We start from the raw sequence: 27,094 nt of genomic DNA on the forward strand, positions 1-27,094 counted from the left end.
AAGACTTCATATTTGAAACAGTTGAGCTTTGTTTTAGAAAACTGTCTTTAATTCCAGCATTAATAGTGGAATCTAGTACACTTTTTCCACATTTAAATAGCCTGATTTCAACAGATGTTGTATCAGTGAATAGTGAATTTTCCAGAGCTGGTGTGGAAGCAAGATTCAGGAGCTTAATCATCTGGATCCAGTTCACCCTCATTTGTTGGATTATTATAGTTACCTCCTAATTGTTTGCTCGCTTCCATTCTTGTTCCATTCAGTCCATTCTTAATCCAGCAGCCAAACGTAAAGCGTAAGTTCTTCCATTTAAAACCCTCCAATGGCTCCCCATTTCTCTCAGAGGAAAAATCAAAGCATTTGGCCTACAGGACTTTGCCCTCGGTAACCTGTCTGGTCTCGTCCCTCCTACTTGCTTGTCTTCATTTTGCACAGGACACACTGACCTCCTTTCTGTTGTCAGACACTCTAGCCAAGCTAGCCCCTCAGGAGCTTTGCATTGGTTATTTTCTTTTTCTGGAATCCTCATCCTACTTGCGTGGCTCATTTATTTTTACCTCCTTCACTTCTTTGCTCCAATGTTCCTTTAATTTAAAAATTTATCCCTGCCTGTAGCACTTCTAATCCCCCTCTTAACCCTGGTCATCTTTTTCTGTATAGCATTTACCATCTTCTAACATACCATGTAGTCGGTGGTATGCTGGTGTTGCTCAACTAGTTCACCAAATGTAGTTCCGACATGAATGATGATTGATTTTTTTTTTTTTCTTTTTTAAGGAGGGCGCTGCTCCCAGTGGCCCATACGGGAATCAAACCAGCAACCTTGGTGTTATTAACACCACACTCTCACCAGTTGAGCTCACTGGCCACCCCGATGGTTGATATTTTTGTCTGTGTTAATGAGTAAGGTGAAACGGAAACAACAAAGATGTTAAATTTCACAATGATGTGAAATACTTCTTAGCTGAACTGGATAATAGTTTTCAAATACTGGAAGAATATTTTCTGTTTTTTGTGTGCTAGTCATAGTGTAATGGTTATAGACACTCCACACTGTTAAGTTTAATCTGCATTATTAACATTTGCTCTATCAGTTTCTTCGAGCTAGGCAATCACAAAACATTAATCAAGCTATGATTGGTAGTTTTTTTTGCCAAATTCTGTAGTATAAATACTTCCACCAAAGCCAATTTCAAGCTACAACCATGAAGTTGGGAAGAGATGTACACTAGCCCAGCATTGCATAGCATTTCCACCATACAGATACAGAAATCATAAATAACCATGGAAGCATAGATCATAGTAAAACGTAGTCATTAGGAAGTAATAAGTTTTCAGTATTTATTACATTTGCTTTAGAATAACTGATAAGTTTGTATAGTTTATTTTTAATAAAGGCTTACCAACTTGCTAAAAATTGAACAGTTGGATTTTGTCACCCAGAACACCACTCACTGTAAATAATTTGCAACTCCAACATATAAATCAGAAAAAATGGAGCTTGTCTGTTTGAAGCTGTAACAAGGACTGGACACCCTTCCTTCGAGTTGTGTCCAGTCTTCTCACCTCCTGCACTTTCTCTCCAAACAGCCAGTGCCCCCTGGGTCTCCTCCAGGGAATAACGTAGGACTACTCAAAGCATAGTTTGAGAATCACTGATATGTAATACTCTTTGTAGAAATGCTGTTAGCAGACCATTTTAGTACTGAAAATGACAAGATATTTAGACCCCAAATTGGTCGATACTTCCACTCTTTTTGGTCAGTAGAATGGTACAACAATAAATAGCTGCCCAAAGAGGAGATACATTTATACTTGGGTATTTTATATAGAGGTTGAATGTCTTTAAGGAAAACTGTCAAAGTGGTTCCTTTGTCAATGAGAGGTTGGCCTACTGTTACCTTTTCCAGCATTGATGACTTCTCTGATGTTATATGTCTACATTTATCCTACCTAGGAAATATCTAATATGATGGGGATCTATTTTCTCTCTCATTTTTTCAAATTTATAGTATGCCACATATATGACAAGCAGTGTTATGATGCAGGGGTACTATTTAAACAAATAAATTGTAGTCTACCATTAAAATTGCTAAAAGGTTTGATGAGTACAGTAACAGAAGTACAAGAAGTATGCAGAAGGTGTTAATGGGAATGATAATGAAATGGAAGGACCTAACCCAGGCCAGGTAGGGACTTGTCAGAAAAAAACTGTTAGCTAGCTTTCCTGAAGACTACTGAACTGACTCTTTTTTTTTTTTTTTTTTAAGATTTTATTGGGGAGTGGGAATAGGACTTTATTGGGGGGAACAGTGTGTACTTCCAGGCCTTTTTTCCAAGTCAAGTTGTTGTCCTTTCAGTCTTAGTTGTGGAGGGCGCAGCTCAGCTCCAGGTCCAATTGCCATTTCTAGTTGCAGGGGGCACAGCCCACCATCCCTTGCGGGAGTTGAACCAGCAACCTTGTGGTGGAGAGCTCACGCTCCAACCAACTGAGCCATCCGGGAGGCAGCTCAGTTCAAGGTGCCGTGCTCAATCTTAGTTGCAGGCACCATCCTTTGCAGGACTTGAGGAATTGAACTGGCAACCTTGTGGTTGAGAGCCCCTGGCCCATGTGGGAATCTAACCGGCAGCCTTCGGAGTTAGGAGCATGGAGCTCTAACCGCCGCAGACACTGGGCCGGCCCCTGAACTGAACTGACTCTTTAAAGATGAATAGATTTTAACCAGAGGCAAGTAGGGAAAGGTCTTTCTAGGCAGAGGAAGGAACATCTACAGAGGCTCTGAAAGAAGGCTTGTTGTTAGAGAACTGTAATAAGTAGCTTAGTATGGCTGGAGCTTAGCGTGTGAATGGGGACTGGTGAGTGAAGCCAGATGAAAAGGACTGTGTTTGCCATGCCTAGGAATTTGGACTTTATCTTGCAAGTGATGTGAATCAGTTGAAGGATTTTAAACAGAGTATGGTTAAATTTGTGTTTTAGAAAGCACTCTGGCAGTATCAGGAGAACAGAGTGAAATGGACCTCTCTTGGAAGCAAAGAGACCATTAGTAATAGGCTTTTGCAATAATTTAAGCAAAAATGTCTAAGAAGAGTAGACTAACATGGTGAGGGCGGGGGCATGAAGATATAGTAAGGAGGTACAATCAGCAGAGTTATTGATCAGAGAAAAGGTAAATGCAGGGATGGCTTTCAGGTGTTGCGCTTGGGTCTTTTTTATTCAGAGAAAGAAGTTAAGAAGAAAGGAATCATACAGGCTTTTTGCCTCAATATTCTTAGAGTGCCAACTTGAGCAGGGAGATAGGTGCTTTTATGTTCTTTTATTTGTGCTTGTGTATATATTTTATTAGTTTCAGGTGTACAAAACGTTTGTATAGTTTTAAAATGTAATATGAAAGAGTTTAACAGGATGTATTATCAAGGAAGGCTGGAATTATGGAATTCTTTTTGGAAGTCTGTTAGATTAAGGTAGACTCTCATTTAGTTTAGTTTAGGAATGAGTGATTTACTTAAGGGCAGAGAAATGGAGTACCTTTTGTCCAGTCCTTTGATTATTTAATAGCTACTTCAGAGACTCTGTAAATCAGTTTTGAATTGAGAAATAAATTTATTTTTAGAAAATCCAGAGATTTTTTTACATTGCCATTCGTCTGTCAGAATTTTTACCTTTTAAGAAGCTATGATTGACTTGTCTGTGTAAATTAGCTAATTTGATAATAGTTCTGCTGTGGCATTACACATTTTAAAATAAAAAATGCTTTTCCTCAGAATACAAACTTTGATTTTCAGGTCTTTCATTGGTGTCATGTAGGAATTAATATTCAATCCCTTGCTATTTAACACTCCTGACAAAGAGGATGTTTCCTTTACATAACTTTGTCACATCATTTTCTCAAGATCTCAAGTTAAGGCTGGTTGAGGTGCTTATATCCTTTAGTGAAAGAATGAGGAATGCTACTTAACAAAAAACTAGAGATACTGGTTTTAGATTTTGAGATTTGCTCTGTAAAAGGACACTTACTCATTATGTTCTGTTGTTATCAGTTGGGTCTTCCTTCCCTGTAGTTTTGTGATTTCTGCTGCACCTTTGAAAGCATTAGAGAAGTGCCTTTTCCAGTAACAAAACAAAAAACAGATTATACTTTAATACTTTTTAATTGACAGAGTTAATGATGAGACATGGACTTTTGTCATTGAAAACAGACTACTTTCATATCTGTAATGATTGTAGATATGAAAGTACATTCTGATGTCATATTGCTTGCAAGAAATTTCTTCTTTAGAATAATTTCATCCTAGTAGAGCATTCTCTTTAAGTATGTTTCAAGGCAACTTTATTTTATTCCTTTTTGTAAAACATCTTTTATAAAAAAGGTGTTGTAGTCCCTCCTTTGCTTGGTGTCTTCTAATAGTAAGCCAGAAAGCTCCCCAAATGTCAGTGTTTCAGAATGATTTTACCCTAATAAGTATGAAAGCTTTCAGAAATTGTTAGCATTCTATAATTTGGGACAAATATGTACAGATTTTTATTTTCAGGAGTTAGAATGGATTTGAAAGGTAGGTCAGTAGGGATACTCATTGGATTATTACAATTAGAGTACTTGAAAGTTCTCAGAATAAAATTTCTTCGAATCCTAAGAGGTTATTGTTGTTTAATAAGACTAGTATTACACTGGTCTTCAAAAAGTGGAATGATTTGTTTGAGTTTAGGCTTCCTCTAAGAGAAAGTGTACTAATTGCTCCTTTCCCCCAAAGCAAAATCTTTACTTTGGGACATTAGTTTTTTATTTATGGTAATCCAAAGTTTAAATATGTGAGACAGCAATAACTTCTTTTTTATATTTCTTTTACTGTGTCTACAGGTTGTAAAAATTAAAATGAACAAACTACGGCAAAGTTTTAGGAGAAAGAAAGATGTTTATGTTCCAGAGGCCAGTCGTCCGCATCAGTGGCAGACCGATGAAGAAGGGGTTCGTACTGGAAAATGCAGCTTCCCAGTTAAGGTAAAAGCTCATGTTTCTATAAATCTCTATGTGGAAAAGAGTTGATGGTCTATTGTATGTGAAGTCCCATTAATTAGGACAGTTAAAAGAAAACCCTCCAAAAATTAATCCCTTCATATTCTGCTCCAATGGTACATTAATAAAATAGATTATAGTTAGTGATTTTTCTCTTTATGTTTAAAGAGGATATTTCCTTTATGCAGCTCTGTCACATCATTTTTCTCAAGTTGAGATCTTTTAGGCTGGTGGAGGTACTTAAATTCCTCAGGGAAAGAATGAGCAAAGCTACTTAACAGAAAACTGGAGGTATTGGTTTTAGATTGTGAGATTTCCTCTGTAAAGAGATACTTATTACGTTTATTCATTGGTTCCCTAAACCAAAATCTGTAAGACATTAGTTTCTTTTATTAGTATGGTAATCCAAAATTTAAATATGTGAGAAGGTATATAATCTGGAATCACTACAAATAAGATCATTTATGATGAGAATACTAATCCTGAAATGTCTAAAAATCCTGAATTATCAAGAATCAAATTAATTTCTGTGAGATATGCTTACTGGGTGGCAGAGTAGAAGTAGTGGGAGTCTGCTTTCTTAAAGACAGGCCTGGTTTATTCTGGAAAATCTTAAATCAGAAGAGTTAAATCAAAAGGAATTTTTTCTTTAATCTTGTAATTTTTAATCATGTAGAGTTCGTTTAATGCCTTCATTTGTCAGAACAGGAAATGGAAGTTCAAACGTTAAGAATAGAGTGAAGATCTAGAGAAGGGTGTGCTGTGCAGTTGCTTTTTCTTACTACTACTTAAAGCTTGGGAGAAGAAAGGTCATATTTAAGGACATGGAAAAGTAGACGCTGTACTGTGTAGTGAAAAGAGGCACAATTATGTCAGTACACTGTGATTTGTATTAGAGTTGGGGGCAAAAAGTAGAAGGAACTAGATTAAAATGTCAAGATCTCCAAGAAAAAGTTAATTTAATATAAAATGTTGAAATTTTTTTCTCTCTTTTTCCCCCCATCTTCCGCCTCACCTCCACCCCCCCAGCTCAAGCCTAGTTGTGTAGGACACAGCTCCCTGGCCCATGCTGGTATTATGAGCCTTGGGTTCCCCCCAGCTGAGGCAGCACACAGCAGCCCACGGCCACTCACGCTGGCTGCCGGCCACTCATGGCAGCACATAGCAGCCCACGGCAGCACTCAGCAGCCTGCAGCAGCTCGCGGCAGCTCACGCCAACCTCCGGCTGCTTATGGCAGCCCAGCTCCACGGAGAGCCATTGTTCACAATCTTAGCTGTAGAGGGTGCAGCTCACTGGGCCATGTGGGAATCAAACCGGCGACCTTGGTGTTAGGAGCACACGCTCCAACCACCTGAGCCACCAGGGCTGGCCCTCTATTATTATTATTATTATTTTTATTTTTCTATGTTCTTATGTGTAAATATTCTTACTGTGATTTTCTCCTCGTTTTTACTGCCTCAGTACCATTGATTAAAACATGGACTAAGGCTTCAGAAACAAAAAAAATCTATATGACAGGAAAAGTGACTTGTACAATCTACAGGTTAAATAAATACATGGTTTTAAAAATACACAAAGTTTTCCACAGTCTGTCCAATAACTGAGTGTTTTTCTAATCACTTAGCTCTGTTTACTTAACTCATTTGCTATTTCTTAGTTATAGGAATAATAAACATAAATATTTTAATTTTTAATGTTTAGTATAATATTAAAATACGAAGAGAAAAAAACACCTGTCTTACATAAAAACTAACACTCTTCTCTACTACCTCCCCGCAGCAAAGAAGTTGGCACATTTGGTTATAAGAGTTGAGTATTAAGTATATGGAAATGACCATTCTTATACACTGTTGGTTACTCAAAGTATAAATTACAACCTCTTAGGTGGGCAATTTGTAAATATCAGTTAAAAATTGTAAATGGACTTTTCATTTGACCTGCAATTTTATATTATATATTAGGAATTACATTTAAGTACATTAATAGATAGATATACTGGCATTATACTGGTGTTCCTAGCATTGTTTGTAATAACAAAAATCTAGAAATAAATGTCCACCATTCTAGGATTGGATAAAGAAATTATGACATCTGTTAAGTGGAATTCTTTGCTGCTGTTAAAAAGAATAAGGTAGATCTATATTCATGTATTCAGTAAATTTCTTTGAATACCTGCTATGTGCCAGGCATATACTAAGTGGTGAACAAAAAAGGCATAGTTCTTGCTTTTGTGGAGTTTATAGTCTCTTTGTGGGGGAGACAGACTTTAATGAAATATTTGCACTAATAATGCATGATTGCAAACTGAGGTAAAGACTTTTTAAAAAGGGAATCTGACTCTGTAAGAGCCTGTAACAAAACATGACGTGGACTAGAGGATCCACGGAAGGCTTCTCTAAAAAAATAAAGTTTGGCCTGATATCTAAAGATTGACTGGGGATGAATTAAATAAAAAAGTAGGCAGAGCATTTTAGAATTATGGAATGTGTCTATACATAGGTCCTGATGGTGGGAGAAAAGAATGATACCAAGGAGCTAAAGGCAGGGTGTAGTGTAGGAAGTTACATGAGATGAACCTGGAAAGAAGTAGGGCAGAATTTTGTAGGCCATATTAAAGATTTTGGACTTTTAGGGTAATGGGAAGCCATTCAGTGTATGGTGTTTTTCATTATTTATTTGTTTATTTTATTGTGGTCAAGTATACATAACGTAAATTTTACCATTTCAACCATTTCTAGGTCTACAGTACAGTAATATTAAAAACATTCACATTGTTGTGCAATCATCACCATCATCCATCTCCCAGAACCTTTTCATCTTCCCCAGCTGCGGGGACTCTGGCTGCAGTGTGGTTTGGAGGTCGCCCAGAGAAGGGGTCTAGTGAGAGATTATGACAGTAATCCAGTGGAGAGAGATGATGGTAGGCTGGACTAGGGTGGTGACTAGGGAGATGAAAAGAAATGAAGTAAGCTGAGAGGTAATTAAGAGATCAAAGCAACAGGAATTGGAGGCGGACTGGATCAAGGGAAGGAAAAAGGGAGGTATTGAGGAGACACCTAATTTCTTGTCCTGAGCTGTTAGAAGTGATGATCATGGACATAGGAAACACTGACGTCGGAAGCTGCATGTGCTCATACGGAAAGATGACTTCAGGGCATTTATTATTAGGTAATGAAGGCAAGATACAGAGCAGTCTATAATACGAGTCTGTTTGTAGTAAAGAAGAAATATGTGTGCTTATATATGTAAGAAATATCTGTAAGAGCACACAAGCAACTCTGAACTATGGAATAGGAATGAAAGATTGGGGATCTTTTACATTTCAGTGTATATCCTTTGGAACTAGTCACATTTCTTGTGAACACATCATTTATAATAAATAAGCACATATATATACGTTTTTAAAATCTCATTCCCGGGATTCTGAGAGCTGGTATACAGTGTTGAAATAATTGAAGTAATGTTCATTAAAGTACTTCTGATTGGCTGTGAAATATATAGCCTTTAAGTACTTTGTGTGAGATAATTAAGGTCCAGTATCTTTCAGTGTCATTCTCGTTTATCTTAAGAAACAGCTGGATGGTATGTGCTTTAGAGATAAGCACATAAAATATAAGATTTATATCTTATTCAGGTAAGGCATCTCATTTCGAGTGTTTTTTTGTATAGTCTTTTCCAAATGGCCTTTTGAAATCCTTTCTAGAAGACATTTATTCCCTCTGGTATGTTGTGTCCCCCTTACCTACCTTTCTTCCCCTCTCCACCCCATCCTACCCCACACACTTACATACAACTGGGTAGAAGAAGAGAATCAGAACCCGAAATTTTTTTCTATGGCCTAGAAATAGATGCATTTCCTTAGTCAGATATAGCTGGGCAAATGATGTGTTATCTGGCCTGGCCTCAGAGACCACAGAATTCTGAACTAGTGATGAATTGATTTAAAAAGTTTTCCATGTAGGCAACTAATAGGGCAGTGGGCATGCTCACTGAGGAAGAGCACGTTTGTAGGTAGAGAAGAGGAATTCCTTTTGAGGTTCCTGTGGTTCATGTACATGCAGATCCCCACTAACCACAAAAGACCGTGAGTTTTGATGTTGAAGTTGTAAATAAATTTTAGTGAGTAGGTGAATATGGAATCCTCAGATAATGAGGATTGACTGTATATAAATTGTCATTAAAGTCATGAGTAAACGTGATTACCTAGGGGAAGTGAGAAGAGGGCCTAGGACATACTCATAGAAGGGACAGGCAGTGAAGTGGGTCTCTTCAAAGGACACTAAGAATGAGTAGCTAGAGAGGTAGAAGGGCAGCCTGGAGAGTGTGGCCTCAGAAGCCAAGGTTTCAAGGAAGGAGAAAGTGGTCAAATGCTATCAAGCGATCAAGTACAAACGACACTTCATTAGATTAAACACCTGAAAGTCTTGGTGACTTTGATGATAGCATTTACAGTGGAGTCATAGGATGGAATCTACACTGAGGAAAGAATGGGTATAAAATAAGGAAGGAGACAATAAATCTAGAGATTACTAATTCAGGAAGTTTGTCAGACAAGGTTGTATGAGGATGGAGAGGGAGGGGTGAAGAGGAAATACTGTACAGGGACACAAGGAAACTTGTTGGTGATGGCTGTGTATTACATGGATTGTGATGATGGTTTCTCAAATATACATAGTTCAAAAACTCAGCAAATTGTATACTTTAAATATGTACAGTTTATAGTATGTCAATTGTGCCTCAATAAAATGTTAAAAAAAATTTAATGCAAAAGTTTGTCTTCAGAGGAGGGCATGCATAAAGGCAGAGTAGCAAAGGGAGTGAGAGGTTGAGAAACCGTGTGTGTGTTTTTTTTTCTTCAGTGGTTTTGTTAGATATAATCACATACCATAAAGTTTACTCATTTGAAGTGTATAAATCACTGGTGGCTTTGTTTTCTATTGAATGTTGTTTTTAAGATGGGAGAGCCTTGAGCGTAATTAAAGACCTTTACAAGCCATGTAGAGAGTGGATTAATTAGTTTTAGACTGGAGGAAAGAGGCTGCTTCTATTTAAACACTAGTAAAAGTGGAAAAAAGGGTGTAAATGCGCTCAAATTTATGGTGTTGGTGGCTTGAGATTGATGGATATCTATTCTAAAGACATGTTTTCTTAAGGAAATAGGAAGCTATTCGTAGAAGAGTGAGGAGAGAAGTTGTAGAATTAGATTTTGAAGACAATGGACTAGCTACTCTAGAGACTAGGAGGTACAGGATATGCAATTACTAGAAATAAAAATGCAATACTAGACAATAATCAAGTGAAACCAGTACAAGTTTGGTCTCTGCTGTGTGTGTTTAAGTATACGAGTGCCTATGTAAGTGTAATTTAGTGTGAGTAATGATTAAAGTGAGTTTCAAAGCTTGTCTTAGAAGTCAATCTGCTAGTATAACAGATGATTGTTTTAATGGAGAGGGAATTTTAATGTTAAAAGTGAAATATTACCTATACACAAATATTACCTGTAGTGGTTCTCAAAGCGAGGTCCCTAAAACCTTTTCATAGGGTCCTGAAGAACTTTCTTTTCCAACTACATATGTGAGACCAGATTTTCTTCATGTACTTCAGCCAAAACAACATAATTGCAACAGATCGAATGAAGATGCAAATATGAAAATCCAGTTTTCTTCTATTAAGTCAGATATTAAAGAGCTTTGCAAAAATGTGAAACTATGCCCCTCTTCTCACAATTTTTTTTTGGGGGGAAAATATAGTTATTTTTCATTAAAAATGTTTTTATGTCACACCGAGTTAATTATCATTATACTTTAATTAAATATTGTTTTAAAATCTTAGTTTTAATTTATAATATAGTAATTATCAATAGCTATAACTGACACAAATAAAAATTATTGAGAGTCCTCAGTGTAATGGGTCCTGAGACCAAAAATTTTGAGAACTGCTGATTTAAATAGTATGCTTCACCTATTAAAGCAATACACTCAGAATCTATCTATAATTGCCTACTAACATATTTTAAAGTGCTAGTATTAATTTTAGATGTTAAATAAATTGGTAGAATCCAAGCCAGTCCACCAGTCCTCTGACTTGTAAGTAAAATCTTAGGTTTGTGATTATGTAGAATATGGAATGCTAAAATGGGTCTTCTGTTGGTTAGGTTCTGGAAGAGATCATATTCTGTTCAAATTAGAAAGGATAGAGATTGAGGGGCTGGATACAGAATTCATATTTGTTAACTGATGTTTATAAATTGGTCTAATTATTTTAACTCAATGAGATGGAAGTGCTTTCTTATCCCTTTGGTTTAGGGCTATAAACCTAAATCGGGAATTGTACTAGTATGTACAAGCAGGATAGACCAAGTGGAGACTTGAACAGATGAATGCTAGAATTGGATGTGTTTGCCTCTTAGACCAACTTTTATTGTATTAAGTGACCTTCTAGGTGGTTTGGGGGTCCAGTCCTTTTTAAGATAAGGACTTGCCATTGTGCTAGAAGTTATAATAGGTAGTATTTTTATAACAGGACTTTCTTATTTTGTGTGTGTCCGTATAGCCATGGCACAGAAAGTAGAGCTCTTACTTTTTCTGTATTTCTCAAAGGGTAGTTCCTCATCCTACAGTGACTTACTTACCACGTAACATTTAATAATCTGTGATTTCAGATTTTGGTAGAAAGTATTAGGCAAAATTGAAAGTTGCTAAACATAATTTATCAAGAAACAAAACACAAGTGCATAAAATAAAAACTAAAATGGGAAAATAATCACAGATAGTGGTGAAATTTTAAAAATTAAGGTTCCATACAAATAAGCTTGAAAACATGGGTAAAATTGGTAATATTCTTGGGTGACATAAATGACCAAAACTACTCCAAAAGAAATTGAAAATATAAAGAGACCAACTACTGTAGAAGAAATACCATAAGATGTCAAAGATACCTGTCTCCTTTGTCCACCTCTCACCTGTAGCACACCAATGGAATACTATTAAGCTTCTAATGAAAAGGTAGAAGTCATGCTTTATCTGTTCATCCAAGCCTCACAAATTCATTTTATAATCCTACAAATTCTCTTTATGTATGTAGCATTCCAAAACTTGACAGCATCAAAGAAGGAAACTATACTAATTTATAGCTATCAGCACAAAACTCTTGATAAAATATAAACACACAGAATCCAGCAATTTAAAGAATAATTTATACACTCATCGTTGTCTAAAGATAAACACTGAGGGAGGGAGTATCTGTTATATCAGAATGGGACAACCCCTTACAAGCACACAAACTTCCCACTACTTTCCATTGACTAGGATTGAATCAAATGCCCGTGCTGTAGTTGCAAGGTGAGCCAAGAAAGCAGTTAGTTGGTATTTTCAGCCTGTACCGTGGAGTAGGCTCTGCTTGCAGGGAAGCCTGTTGAAGGAATAGCTGTCATGCAGGCCACCCGCAGTGTCAACCAGTCGCTGTATCTAATCTATACTTCTTAAGTATTTATCCTCTCTATTTGTTATTTCCTACTGCCACCAGTTTAATCAGGTTCTGATCCTTTTTTTCTCCCTTTGACCATTACAAGGACTCTTGACTATTTTTCTTGCTTCTGATCTTGTTTCCATTCCAACCTATTATCTTAGTACTGTAATGGTGATCTTCCTAAATTGCAAATATGGTTATGTTACTTGCCTGCCTCCTGTCCTTCAGTGGCTCTGTAATACAATTTTAGAGAGGCATCTAGAACTCTTTAAAAGCATATGTTTGTAAGCCAAACTACCTGACTTTGAGTTTGAGTTTTGTCAGTTATTAACTGTGTGACCTTAAGCAAATCACTTCTCTATGCCTGTTTCATCATCTGCAAAATGAGGACTGTACCTACATAGTGTAGGTGTCCTGAGAATTAAATGAGTAAGTACAGTACAGTTGAAGAACACAGCACTGCCTGGTACATAGTGAGTCACAATAAACGTTTGCTGCTACTGCTGCTATTGTTGTTATTGGTTAGATGCCAGTTGAATACTGGAGTTTTTAATCTGCATTTCTTGTTTCTTGGGTTTTTTCCTTAATTGAATTTGTAAGACTACAAGTTAAATACCATCTATTGAATAGCAGCTAGAAACTATTAATAGATGTTTAGTGTCTGAGGACTTATGCATTGGGTCACACTAACCTCCCCTAGCTTTAAAAATTCTATTTCTCCCAAGAGATGGGACATTGTAATTCTGCTTGTAATTCTGTTCCCTGAGTGTGACAGACGATCTTCTGCATACACAATAATGTTTCCTTTCAAATCTGCTTCACACTGTAATTTTTTTGGAAGATAACTCTAGGTGAAAAGGAGTGATCCAAACTTAAGTTATGTTCAATTCAACCATGTGTGGTACCAGTGGAATAAATCAACTGAAGTGACAGTTGGTTGAACAGATACATTGTATTCATTTCTAAGTTTGCTAGCATGTTGGCAATGACAACTACATTATAATTTGCTCTTCTGCCTGAAACATTAAAAATTTGAAAAAATATGTCTTTGGATCAGGACAATAAGATATTTCAATAACTTTTTTAACATAAATTGTGAAATGTTAATGGTTTATTCATCCCAAGCATTTCAGTTACTTATGATTTGTTGTATACACATATTTTGCAAAGAAGTTTCAACTCTATTCAGTAACTCTTAAGCACTTAACTTCTTTGTGGCATAATATGCAGTAAGATTTCTGTTACAGGAATAGTTGGTAATATCTGATAATTTGAAACTAGGACTAGATCTCCACTGGTCTAGACTTAGAGGGTTATATTCTTAAGCACTATATTATAATTTTATAGCATGATATGTGAATTAAAAGTTAGTTTATTGTGTTATATATAATTTAAACTTAAACATTTTTTTATCAAAATGCTTGTGATTAAAAAAACGTCTTTTCTATCCCTAATCCCACTCCCCAGTGACACTTTTAACCATTTTTATTTCTGCTTCTACCATTGGTAATATTTTCACTTTAGATAATATGGTTTTGCTCCCTTTTCTTAATTTACTCATATTTATAATTGGTTCCCCACTATAAAGAAGAGAAGGAATGATTTAACCCACACATCCTTCCCTTCCATCTTTGCCCCTTTTCCGCCCAGACGTTTGGAATTAGATTATTTAGTTTTTCCTCTTGATTTACTCTCCTCATAAAATTTTTTGTTCTGTTAATTTTAGATGGTATATCTTGATTTCTTACCAAGTAAGATAAAAGTATGAAAACCTCTTACTCTCTTACCTCTAAACTTAGTATCAGCTATGCTTTTCTTTTTAACATTATGTAGGTCATTAACATTTTCATTCTGTCCTACAGGCACAAATTATCTCCTTTTCTTTGTCTTGGGTTTATTGTAAAAGTTTTCATCATTATGAGTCTATTGCTTAGTGTAGAGCTAAGTAATGTGGTACATTTTCTTCTCTTTGAGTCCAGTAATTCATTGATATGTTCAGAAGATACTCACTGAGTGCCTGCTCTGTGCCAGACAGTGTTCTAGGCTGCTGTCATTCACTGGGAATACGGGGAACAAAACAGACAAAATCCCTGTACAGGGCACACATTCTAATGGATGTTAACAATGAACAAATAAATACATATAAAGTACTTGGTATAGAGCAAAAAGAAATGAAGGGAGTGTGGGTGGGGAGTGAAATTAAAATAGGATAATCAGGGAAGCCTTCACCGAAGAAGTGACTTTTGAGCAAAGACCCAAAGAAAGAAGACAATCGGCTTCCTCAGAAACCTGAATGCTTGCTTTCTTACTTTCTTCTCATCTCTAATTGTACCATTTGCTCTAAACACACCGGCCTCCTTGCTGTGTCTCTAGAATACCAGGCATTCTCCTGCCCCAGAGCTTTGCATTTGATGCCTCATATGTTGGAGGCATAGCAAAGAGGCCAGGGTGTTTAGAGGGAATGATACAAGCAGAGATGAGAATCAGGTAAGGAACAGGGTGCCCAATGATATCGCTAAGTACTTTTCAGCACTGTCAGACCTATCACCTGCATTTTTTACTATACCTTATATTTTACTGTAAGTATCTTATACTACCCTAAATAAAATGTTTACACACTACAACCTACTTATGCTTACATAATTAAACATATAAATAAGAAAAAAGAAAATTTTAATGCAATTATACCAGAGTGTAAAAATGCTTGGACATAACTACACCAGAAGACCTAAAAATAGTGTGCCTTTACATAGAATCACTGTGGGTGAGGTAGCTGCAGATGTAGACTGATACGATGTATTGGTAATTCATGTACCACGAGTGGATTGCAATTGGTGATGTTATTTTTTTAATTGGTAAATAACTTTGGGTAAAATTCTTATCAAAGTACAATCTTCCCTTGATTACACAGTTGCATTTGTGCAAAAATACTGTGTGTGTATATTCGTAGAATGGAGTGAGGGCCTAATCTAAAATAATTACAAGTAAGTTTTTTTAATCTATTTTAAGTGAATATCCTGTGGGACATTCAAATGTCATACAGGTAGCAGGAAGTCTGTCATCTGTGGCCCCTCACTGACTACCTATGAGTAATTTTTCTGGTGATTGTTACCAAAAGTGCCTCCATACATTTCCTAACACCCCCCTTTGAAAAACCACTGGTGTAGGGCTTTACAAAACATTTTATTTGGAGTGAAATGGGAAGCCATTGAAGAGTTTGAAAGGAAGAGTGACATTATATGACTTATGTTTTAAAAGGATCACCGTGACTCTTTGCTGCGCAACGAGGAAAGCAGAGAGAGCAGTTAAGAGGTTATTGCAAAAATCCAGACGGACGGTCACCGTGGCTTACGTCAGAGTGATAGCAGGAGAAGTGGTGAAAAGGAGTCGGATTCTGGATGTGTCTTATAGATAGAGCTGATGGATTGATTTATAAGGCGTTACAAAGAGAAAGTGAAACCAAGGATGTTGCCAAGGTTTTTAATCTGAGCGATTGGAAGGGTAGAGATTTGGGGGAAGACTGTTGGTAGAAGAGTAGATTTGTGAATGGAGGATGATATCAAGCATTCAGTAGTTCTGTTATAAATGGCATTTAAAAAAAATCAATTTTCTGCTTATTGCTGTTATAGAAATGCAATTGGCTTTTAAAAAATTGAGATTATACTTGACATATAACATTAGTTTCAGGTGTACAACATAATGATTAAATATTTGTGTATATTGTGAAAGGATACAATTGACTTTTCTATGTTGAAATTATGTCTAACAACTTGCTAAATTCACATATTCTAGTAATTTGTATGTTCTTTTGGATTTTCTACTAATACAATGATGTAATCTATGAATAACTAGAGTTGTATTTCTTACATTCCAATCCTTATACTTTTCATTTCTTTTTGTTCCCTCATTGCACTGGTTACAGCCTGGTGTACAATACTGGCTGGAATTGGTGATAAGAATCCTTGTCTCATTCCAGATCTTATCACAGTTGATCAGATTGAACAAGTTCCTTTCTATTCTTGGTTAAAAAATAATTTTAAAATTATTAATGGAAACTAAATTTTATCAAAAGCCTTTTCTGCACCTATTGAGATGATTATATTATTTTTATCTTTGGGTAAATTATTTTTGTCTTTGGGTAATTTTGTTAGGTAGTAAATTACACTTACTGGATTTTTTGAATAGTCAACCAACCTTACACTCGTGGAATAAACTACCTCGTTGATCTCCATCATGATCAAGTTGAGTTTACTGAGTTATTGCTGGATTCTGTTTGCTAATATTTTGTTGACAAATTTCACGTTTTTGTTTTGGAGACAGATTGGACTATAAGTTTCCTTTCTTATAATGTCCTTGTCAGGTTTTATATTGACAGAATTAAGGCTGGCTTAGTTTTGACAAGGCTCTATCTCTGGTTTACGTCCACTCCTAGGGCATCACTTGTCCAGATGGTCCCAGTGAGACTAGTGTTCACTGGAACCTGTTCCCTGGTGGGTCCTTTAATTCTTTTCTCCTTAGCAAATTGAAAATGCCCCAAACTTAGTCTGTTTAACATGTTCGCTCTGTTTCCTGTACTTGTGAATTTGTAGTTTTAGAGGCTTGATCAGATGTAGCTTTGGGTTTTTGTTTCCCAGGAATACTTCATTGTTGGTGTGGACTATTAGCAGAAGTCGCACAACAGCTGATTATCTATCTTTGGGATGACAGTAACCAATGATGATTATAGCCTGGGATTATTCATTCATTTAAGGGTTGTAAAACCCTTAATGATACTCCAATTCTGTCATCCCTTCTTCATTTATTAGGTATCATATTTCTGTGAAGCAGAATTCCCCATATCTACTGTGTGGTTAACAGTGATATAGTTTTATAAGGAAAAACAGTGTAATTTCATTTATGAAAGAAATATTGAGCTATGAGGAAGATCAAGCCACGCTTCAGTCATAAGCAACATTTCCAAAATGAATGACTCTCCCTATTTGATCAACCACCTTTTTTAAAAGAAGAATAACGTTAACAATGTATATAAGAGTAGTAAACTATAAGGCATTACTTAATTAGGAGAATTGCAGAGGGAATATGAGATAGTTGAAAAAAAGATAGATCTAGAAATCAAAAATCAGAGTTCTGTTCCTGGTTCTGTTTTAATTTACTAGTTATAGACCTTGTTTAAATCACTTAACTTTTTTGACACTTAGTGTCACATTTGAAAGATGAAGCTTTTGGATCTCTTTAAGTTACTTTTAGCTTTAAACTAATGTGGTTAGATTTAATACATATGCTTAGGTCAGATGACTTGTTCATATACAGTTGTACTCCAAGTTTATTCTTAAAGAAAAGCCTATTTTAATTTGATTTTACTACTCCTCTTTGATTAAAGGCCCCAAACAAGTTTTGATGTCATGTTCAGCACACCTGCACCCTATATTTTTTATGTTACATAGGCTATGTATATGTAATAATATGCCTTACAGCTTTTTACAAATTAATGATCACGTCACTTTTGTTAATGTTGGGAACTGCTAACTGTACAGTCTCTCACGTAAGAGCTCTGCATTTCTTCTTGTGGAGAACATTGCCAAAGCAGGGGGGGAAATCTAGTTTTTAAATAATTTTTTCAAGGAAAGGAAAAATGACTTAATTCATCCAAGAATGAAATTCCACACACTAGTTTTTCTGAAGTACATTTTTGTGAATAAAAGTCCCTCACTCAGAGGGAGTTTGGAAAAGGCATACAGACAAATGAAGTCCCAGTGTCAAATATTTTAGCCGTTAAAGCATAAATCAGCTGCAATTTTTCAGTGAGATAGTGTCTCAGAAGAGACGAGACCTCTTTAATAATGTTTGTTTCAATGGGCATGTTTTTCTCATAGTCTAATAAGACATAAGGCTGATTTCCATCTCCACATTTCTAAAATAGATTATGCAGTTAAGAGTCAGTCCATATGGAAGATATTTTTGTTCTTGTCTTTCCACCAAATCTTCCCTCCCCCTTTTTTTGTTGGCATAAATACCCATATGTGACCAATTGAATTGATCAAGATGATAGAATAAAATCCTTCGAAATGCTTTGAAGCCTGTATTCATTTCTGAGCACCTAAAGGTAACTCAGAGATCATAAAACTACTTTCTCATTGTATTATTATAAAATGGAAATAGAGATTAAATGACTTGGAGGTAGTACTAGAAAGAGCCTTAAGAAAACACAGATATATAGTATAGAGATGAGAAAGTGGGGAAACCCAATTACAGACTTAAGTTATATGAATACTGTGTAGTTTTTACTGATAAATTTGAAAATTTAGATGAAGAATGTTCTAGGAAAATACACATTATTAAAATTAGCTAAAGTAGAAAAAGAAAGTTGAATAGGCCCCTAACCATGAAGTAAATAGAGAATGTTTTTAAAACTCCAAAACTGTCTCCCCAAAAAGATATACAAATGGCCAACAAGATATTCAGCATCATTAGTCATCAGGGAAATGCATATCAAAACCACAACGAAAGTCAACTATAATTGAAAAAAAAAAAAAACCAACACAGTGAAGTAACACATTGCACCCACTTGGGTGGCTATACCTGAAAAAAAAACCAAAAAAAAACACACAAAAAAAACAGAAAATAGTAAGTGTTGGTGAGGATGTGGAGAAACTAGAACCCTTATACATTGCTGGTAGGAATGTAAAATCTGCTTCTGTAGAAAGCAGTTTGATGGTTTCTCAAAAAGCTAAACATAGAATGACCATATGACTCAGCAATTCCACTGATAGGTGATACCTCAAAGAATTGAAAACAGATACTCAAATAAATACATGTACTCTCATGTTTTTATGGAATACTACTCAGCTATAAATGGAATATTAGCTACAAAAAACAATCAAGTACTTATGCATACTAAAGTGTGGTGAACCATGAAAACAGTATGCTAAGGGAACTACTAAAGGTCACGTATTGTGTGATTCCATTTATATGAAATATCCAAAATAGGTAAATCCGTAAAGACAGAATGCAGGTTATTCTGAATGTACTAAATGCCACTTAATTATTCACTTTAAGTGGTTAATTTTATGTCATGTGGATTACATCTCATTAAAAAAGTTTAAAAATATTTATTATTCAATCCTGATAAATCATCTTAGCAAAATAGGAATAGCATAATATGTTCTTTAAATGCCTGAAAAACTATCTCAGAGTCATGCTTAAGGGTGAAACGTTTACAATGAATTCAGGAGGAAGGTTGCTCTCCAACACTGCTAGTATCAACACATTTAGAAATGGTTATCAGTACCTTTGGACAAGAAAATAAATTGTAAATGTGGGAAATCAAGACAACACTTTTTATGTTGTTCCTGTAGATGTCTCTCTGAAGAACCCAAGAGAATCAAGCAAAAAGCTGTTTCAAATGATAGCAAATTGCTGTATTTTGGCTACTTACAAGATATACTAAAATCAATATATAGAAAAAATACTTAGTCTAGTTGGAAAATATTATAGGTCTTCTGATTCTGGCAGAATGTGGATGCCAGAATGCTGAATATACTTTCAAACAAACTGAGCGTTCAATAAGATAGGTATCTCCAATTACCAGAAATTAAGAAGGAATTTGAAAGCAAGTCAGGAATCACGCTAATGATGGAATAGCCTAGGAGGGAGAGGATTAGTGAGCTTCAACCTTTGGTTTTAACATTCATTCTCAAGGCTCCGAAATCATAAGAAGCAGAGAATTAGAACTGAGAACCCAGCATAGAACCAGAACCTTCAGTGGGCTTAACAATCAATGAAATCGAGAACTAGAAGGAAAAGCACCACCCCCTCCCCCCATTCAAATAAGGAATCTTGCCTCAAACCCTGAGTGAAAAAAGGAGACTCCCAAGAAAAATTGAAACCATGGGTTTGGACTTCATACACTATAACTTGCATGGTGTAGTAAACCTCAAAGTAATAAAGAGTAGGTATTAGGCTAGTAATACACCTGGGGTACCTTTTAGAAGCAAATGTAAAACCACAATCCAGATTGCATGAAATTCTCCCAGAAAACTGAGCTTCAGTGAAGATGAAATTATGATTTTTAAAAAGTTGTAAATAATGTGGAAATGTTCAGCAGATACGATAAAGGATTATACAATAAGGACAAGAGGATTAGCACTTCAAGAACTTGAAATGTAGACTATAGAGGAAACTACAAAATATGTATACATAAAATCATTAAAGACATAAGAAAAAGAATTTGGGCTATAAGAAAAAAAAGACAATGAAAAAAGAATAGGCAGATTTGACAAAGAATCAAATCTGAGCTTCTAAAAGTGAAAAATACTGTTACTGTAATTGAATTTAATGGAGATTAAATAGTGGATTAGACCTAGCTGAAAAGAGAACTGGTAAACTGGAAGATAGATTTGATGAAGTTACCCAGAATGTAGCACAAAGTTATAAAGAGAAAATGTGAAAAAGAAATGAAGAAACATGAATGAACAAATTTAAAAGTCCAGTAGCACTAACAGGCCTAATAGGAACTTTAAGGAGGAGAGAAAACAATGAATTTATTCAAAGCAGTATTTGAATCCTCAGATTGAAGAAGCAAATAGGATAAATAAAAATTAGTCTGATACATCTATGTCCAGTTGATTTTTGACAAAGGTACAGAGTCCACTTAATGGGGAAAGAATTATTTCATCACCCATTGGTTCCCGGACAACTGGATTTCCACATGCAAAAGAATGAAGTTGGATCCCTACCTCACACCATAAAAAAAATTCAGTGGGTTGATGACCTAAGAGTAAAAACTATAAAACTCTTAGAAGAAAACACAGGGGTAAATCTTCATGACTTTGGATCTGGCGGTTGAGTCTTAAATATGACTCCAAGAACACAAGCAGCAAAATAAAAAAATAGATAAATTGAACTTTATCAAAATTAAAAACTTTTGTGCATCACAGAACATTTTCAAGAAAGTGAAAAGACAGCTTACAGATAGCAGAAAATATTTGGAAATCATATATCTGATAAGGGTTTAATGCTCAGAATATGCAATAGCTCTTACAACTCAAACAATTTAAAGACATATAACCCAATTGAAATATGGACAAAGGATGTGAATAGACATTCTTCCAAAGAAGATATGCGAATGACCAGTTAGTACATGAAAAGATAGATGCTTGACATTGTTAGTCATCAGGGGATGCAAATCAAAATTAAGAGATACCACTTTACACTTATTAGGATGGCATAAATTTTTCAAAAATGGGAAAAAATGCTGATGAGCATGTGGAGAAATTGAAATCCTCCTAATTTTGATGGGAATGTTAAATGGTGCAACACTAAGGTATTTCCTCAGAAAGTTAAACATCTAATTACCCCATGTTACCCAGCAATTCTACTCCTAGGTGTATACCCAAAGGAACTGAAAGCAGGGACTCAAACAGATGCTTATATGTCAATGTTCACTGGAGCATTATTCATTATAACTAAAAGGTGGAAACAAACCAAGTATCTGTCAACAGATGGATGAACAAAATGTGATGTATACATGCAATGAGATATGATTATACCATTAAAAGGAATGAAGTTCTGATATATGCTACATGGATGAACGTTGAAAACATGTTAAGTGAAATAAAGCTCTACACAAAAGGACAAATATTGTATGATTCTATGTACTATAGGCAATTTCACAGTGACAGGAAGTAGATTAGAGGTTACCAGGAGCTGGGAAAGGGAGGACTGGGAGTCATTGCTTAATGGTTAGAATTCTGTTCTCGCACTCTACGTAATCACGAGAACCCTAAAGGAAAAGCTGTTTATAATAAAGCTCTAAGGTTCTAACTTCCCATTCCCTTAACTTCCTTTTGCTCTCTATAAATAACCCTCCACCTTGGCATGCAGGCCAGGATATGCACGTGGCTTGCCATGTCTGCATGCACTGGGTTGCAATCCTTTCTTTTTCCGAATAAATCCTTTTTGGTGATGAAACACCTAGTCGGTATTATTTTCAATAGACAAAAGAGAGAAGCAAATATAACCTGAGCAAGTTGTAAATTCTATATGCTTGTGTTTCCTGGGGTTCTGGTTACTCATTCCCAGTATTTCACCTCCATTCCAGGGCCAAATGGTGGGAGATACTGGGCAGGATAGGGAACAGATTGGGGTTGGCCCCACCTTTCAGGGATCCCAGTTTTACTAAACAGAGGAAGGTTCTCCTCCCTCAGCAGTATGGCTCTCGCAGGTTTCCATTGCTACCATCACCACCACCACAGGATTTCTTTTTATGCCCTGCTTTTATGCGCTCTTCATAAAAGGAATATGCGATCTCTTTTGCCTTGGAATAACTATTATTTTTATTTATGCCTATTTCAGTATGCACACACACACTTTGGGATTATTTTTATGTTTAGAGATAAAGTAACTGCGGCTAGGCTATTATGCCTCAGATCCAATAGATTCAGGTAACATTTAATGCCTAACGAGTACTCTTCTATAATAACTCTGAGACATTTATTATAAATCTCATTCATATGAGGACACTGAGGATAAGTAAAGTAACACTATCTTAACTTTCTACAATGGCTGTGAGTTTCTTGAGTGCAGGAATTTCAATATTCAATTTTCTACCATCTAATACCTACCATATAGTAGCTACTCAATAAACATAGCAATAGCCCTAACTTTTTTCTTCTTTCTGCAGTACCTTGGCCATGTAGAAGTTGATGAATCAAGAGGAATGCACATCTGTGAAGATGCTGTAAAAAGATTGAAAGCTGTATGTATTTGATGGTTACCACTGTTGATCTATATGTTGTAAATATTTTCTTAAAAGACTTTGCTCAGTAAATTTTAGTGACTTAACTATCAAGTAAGAACAATGTTTCTCTTAAGGCAAAAAAAAAAAAAAGTGCGCTCACTAATCTCATTTTGTTCATCCAAAGGTATAAATTATAATGACCTTCAGTTTAGGCCAGACATTATCCAGAAGGTACTTTTGATTCAGAATCCTTATTAAACAAATGGTATGAAACCTTATAGATGAATAATATTCCAAAACCAGGATAAAACTGTTAAGAGTTATTGTCTTAACTGTGATAAATGGGTTATAAATTACTGATTTTAAATCTATAAGAAACACCTTTCCAGGAAAACGAAGGAGACAGAGATATCTGTGTTCATGGCTAGTAAGGTTTACATTTTGGGAGGACTTATTATCTTGACTGCTACTCCCCATTCTCGTTCTCTACACTCCTTTCACATAAACAGTTTATTTCCCCTGCCTCTTTCGTACTTGAAACTTCAGCATACCTGAAATGGAGAATCCTTTTTGCAACATAAATAATGTTTATTTGCCTTATGCCATAGAATACATCCCAGGCGCATGCCTGTGTATTTAATAAAAGGAGAGAATGGGTTCAGAGTTCATAAAGTTTCAGATAAAGTATTAATTTCATATTTTGAATAGGTTTGAAGAATGTTTCATAAACTCTGACAGCCCTCGTCACCTCTTCCTCCTCTCCAGTGGTGGCCTTCCCCCTTTGCTCTGAAAGCTTTATGCATTACCTCTGCATGGCCTTGCCCCAATTAGCATTCAATACTCATTGCTTTGGGTTTGCTGGTCTGGTGAGCTGTTACAAGTTTGGCTATTAGTGAGTGCTTTTTTTTCTCAATTTGCTTAATAATCAAAACTTTTTTGCTTCTTGGTACATTCTGTATGACCTCTTTTCTGTAATTCTGCATTATAAAAGATACAAAATTGAGGAAGCAACCAACTCAGAGAGGTGGATTACATTTTGAAACAAATGCCTGAATCCATTATGGAAGGGAAAGGAGGAAAAAATAACGCATTATCCTATGCAAAGAACTGAAAAAAAAAAAGAAAAACAGAAAAGAAAGATAGGTAGATACATGTACACATACCCCTTTACCTTAGATTTTGGTCATTTAAATTCTTAAATGAGGCCCTTCCTAGTCTGTCTGTGCCCTCCAATTAATTATCATTAATGTTAAAGGGACTTGTACCCGTATATTATGGTACATGAAACTATAATTTATAGACTTGCTATGTTCACCTGAATATATTCCCCTATTAAATATAGCCTCAGATAATGTAGTTTTGCAAGAAGAATAAAATAAGTTTAACTAAGAACGTTTAAAAAAAAAAAGCAATGATTTGCCCTGTAGTCATTAAAGAATATTTTAAACATCATAATACTAATGACTGAAAACAACACACAAATCAGTGAACAGACTACATAGACCCGAAACAAACTATAAATAGTTATTAAAATCTTATAATTTATATACTTACAATTAGAAGGTCACTGTGGAATGAGCCTTTAGAAGTCTGTTGGTTCAGAGTATAGCTTCATGTTCACTCTCTAAATAAGGAAAAACTAGGGTTAAATTTACCCAGAAGGCATTAAGAAATGGTATTTAGTTGTTTAATGAGCAGTTAATCCTCTTAACTGCCTAGTTTTTTTAACCTACTTTTAATTAGAAACATATCTTTGTTACATAGGTGGTATATGTTCATTATATAAAATACAAGTGAACAAAAACTACATAAAATCTCTTGCAATCCCCAGAGAAAGCCACTATTCACTATCTAGTTCTAAAACTAATTTTTTAGGTGATGAATGTTTTTGTTTTATTTCACCTTTTTATTTTTTGAATGATGATTATAAACTATAAGCATGATTATTTAAGGGTACAGGACTATTTAGATAATAAGATTTAATGAGTTTTTATTTTCACTAGAAATAGAAAACAGATTGCCATTAAAAAAATAATACCTACGCCTAGAACAATGTCTGGCACATAGTAGCCACTCAAAAAAATTTCTGGAATGAATATACAGAAAACAGTTCAGTCCTCAATATGCGGTCAAATTGAATCTCGTAATCATCATAATCATAATTATATTTAATATTTTAAAGTTTATGAAACTCTTTTGCATATTTCTAAAAGATCCTTATTTCCCTAGGTATTTTGTAACTAAAATGAAATTTTATATATGTTGCTTGCTTTTCATGACAAACTTTTGAACTTTGAGGGGAAATTGACCACTTCTGAACTTTTCATTCAAGAAGTTGTTTAAAATTTTTCAGACCAACCTTATCCAGGCGACTTGGAGCAAATTTGTTTATTATTTTACATAGGCAAGCTTGATGTATTTTTAAAAATAAGATAGAATATTTAGGTAACTGAGGTCAGTTATACTCAGTGAAACCTCCCCCTTGTATAAATTCCCTTTCTGATGCTGTACTGAGAAGCTTGCAGAAAGTTGGAGGTCTACAGGATAGTTTTTCTCATATCATATTAGTCCACAAAAATTTATGACTTTTGTCTTCTTTTCATATTTTTAGTTGCCTCCCCCCCTTACCAAATATTCATCTAACAAATATCTATATAACAAACATCTATAATCAGATGTGCCAGATGCTTACATTGTGCCAAAAGTTATATCTCTGGAGGTATTTTGTTTGTTTATTTTTATAGATCATAAAGCTTCCTCTTAGAGTTTCCAATAAATGGAAGCAAACGTAAAAGTGTACAAACCTACAGATTAAAGGAAAAAATAGCATGTGTATGGAACTAGTTTGAATGCCAAAGTTTTAAAATTTAAAGACTTATGTAGCTCATATGTACCAGTTAAGTAGCAAAACAAACATCTTACTTAAACTTATCACTTGAATGATCTTTGAACAAAAAATCTTACATTATAGTGCATTTTAAATTTGTGGGGAATTGAGGAAGCAGGGTAATTTGCAAGTATAGTTTTCTTTTTCTTTGAAGTAATCCCTTACAATTTAGGATTCAATTAGGCATTATCTGCAAACTTAATATTCTCAAATGAAAAGATATTATAACTAAACAAGACAGTGTTTTAAACATATGCTTCTCAGAGCATAAGTATGTTTAAATTGTTTTTTACTTTGTATGCATAAAGTTAGTTACAGCTATTTTTAACTCATTTACTTTGTGACATAATTTCTCAGATTAGCCACTTAGGGATTTAACATTGTGTAGGATATTGCCTATGGACAATCTATAGTCTATTTTCATGCCTTTATGTCATAGTCAGTTGCTGGGTGAGGAGTAATGTCATTTATCAGTAATAAGTGTATTGGGCTTTGGTTATTGTGCTTGACCCTGATCCAAAATGCCCTTCCTTTTAAAAAGTCTTTTCTTCCCATTGTCTCTGTAAATGTCTCTCCCTCTCTGTCTTTGTTTTAGACTAGTTTCATTATACTACCAGTTTCTAATATGTTGGTTTTTTTATTCACTATTTGATATATTTTTTTCTAATGTATGTTCTTGTTTTAGCAGGTAAAAGAATCATAACTTAATTGTTTTTAAAAAAACATTCTCTAATAACTATCTTTTTAGGCATTTTGCATGTCAACTTTTTTCATTAACATCTGAGATCTTTTATAAAAAGAAGACATACTCCATGTTTAACAAGAGCTTTGCTGGAAGCTAAATTAAATATTAACAGATCTCTTTCCCTTACCTCCTTATCCCTCAAGAATGGTGAATCTTTTAACTTTGGCTGCATCCTTAAAAGCTGATGGTTGCTCACAGTCTAACAAAACTAGGGTCACCAAACTTGGCAGCAGAAATAAAGTTA

At 35.1% G+C, this 27,094-nt stretch overlaps 1 protein-coding gene across 17 annotated transcripts in view; it reads left to right on the forward strand.

The window, feature by feature from the left end:
- NUMB (NUMB endocytic adaptor protein) overlaps positions 1–27,094 on the forward strand; it is a 134,262-nt gene that overhangs the window by 74,884 nt on the left and 32,284 nt on the right. For all 17 annotated transcript variants that reach the window (XM_074327247.1, XM_019733382.2, XM_074327249.1 and 14 more), the window contains 2 exons: positions 4,857–4,997; positions 23,162–23,236. In XM_074327247.1, coding sequence (XP_074183348.1) covers positions 4,872–4,997; positions 23,162–23,236 — 201 coding nt within the window. In that variant the 5' untranslated portion in view covers positions 4,857–4,871. The remainder of the gene's footprint in view (positions 1–4,856; positions 4,998–23,161; positions 23,237–27,094) is intronic.

This window comes from Rhinolophus sinicus, linkage group LG03 (assembly GCF_036562045.2).
Source record: "Rhinolophus sinicus isolate RSC01 linkage group LG03, ASM3656204v1, whole genome shotgun sequence".
Taxonomy (NCBI): domain Eukaryota; kingdom Metazoa; phylum Chordata; class Mammalia; order Chiroptera; family Rhinolophidae; genus Rhinolophus; species Rhinolophus sinicus.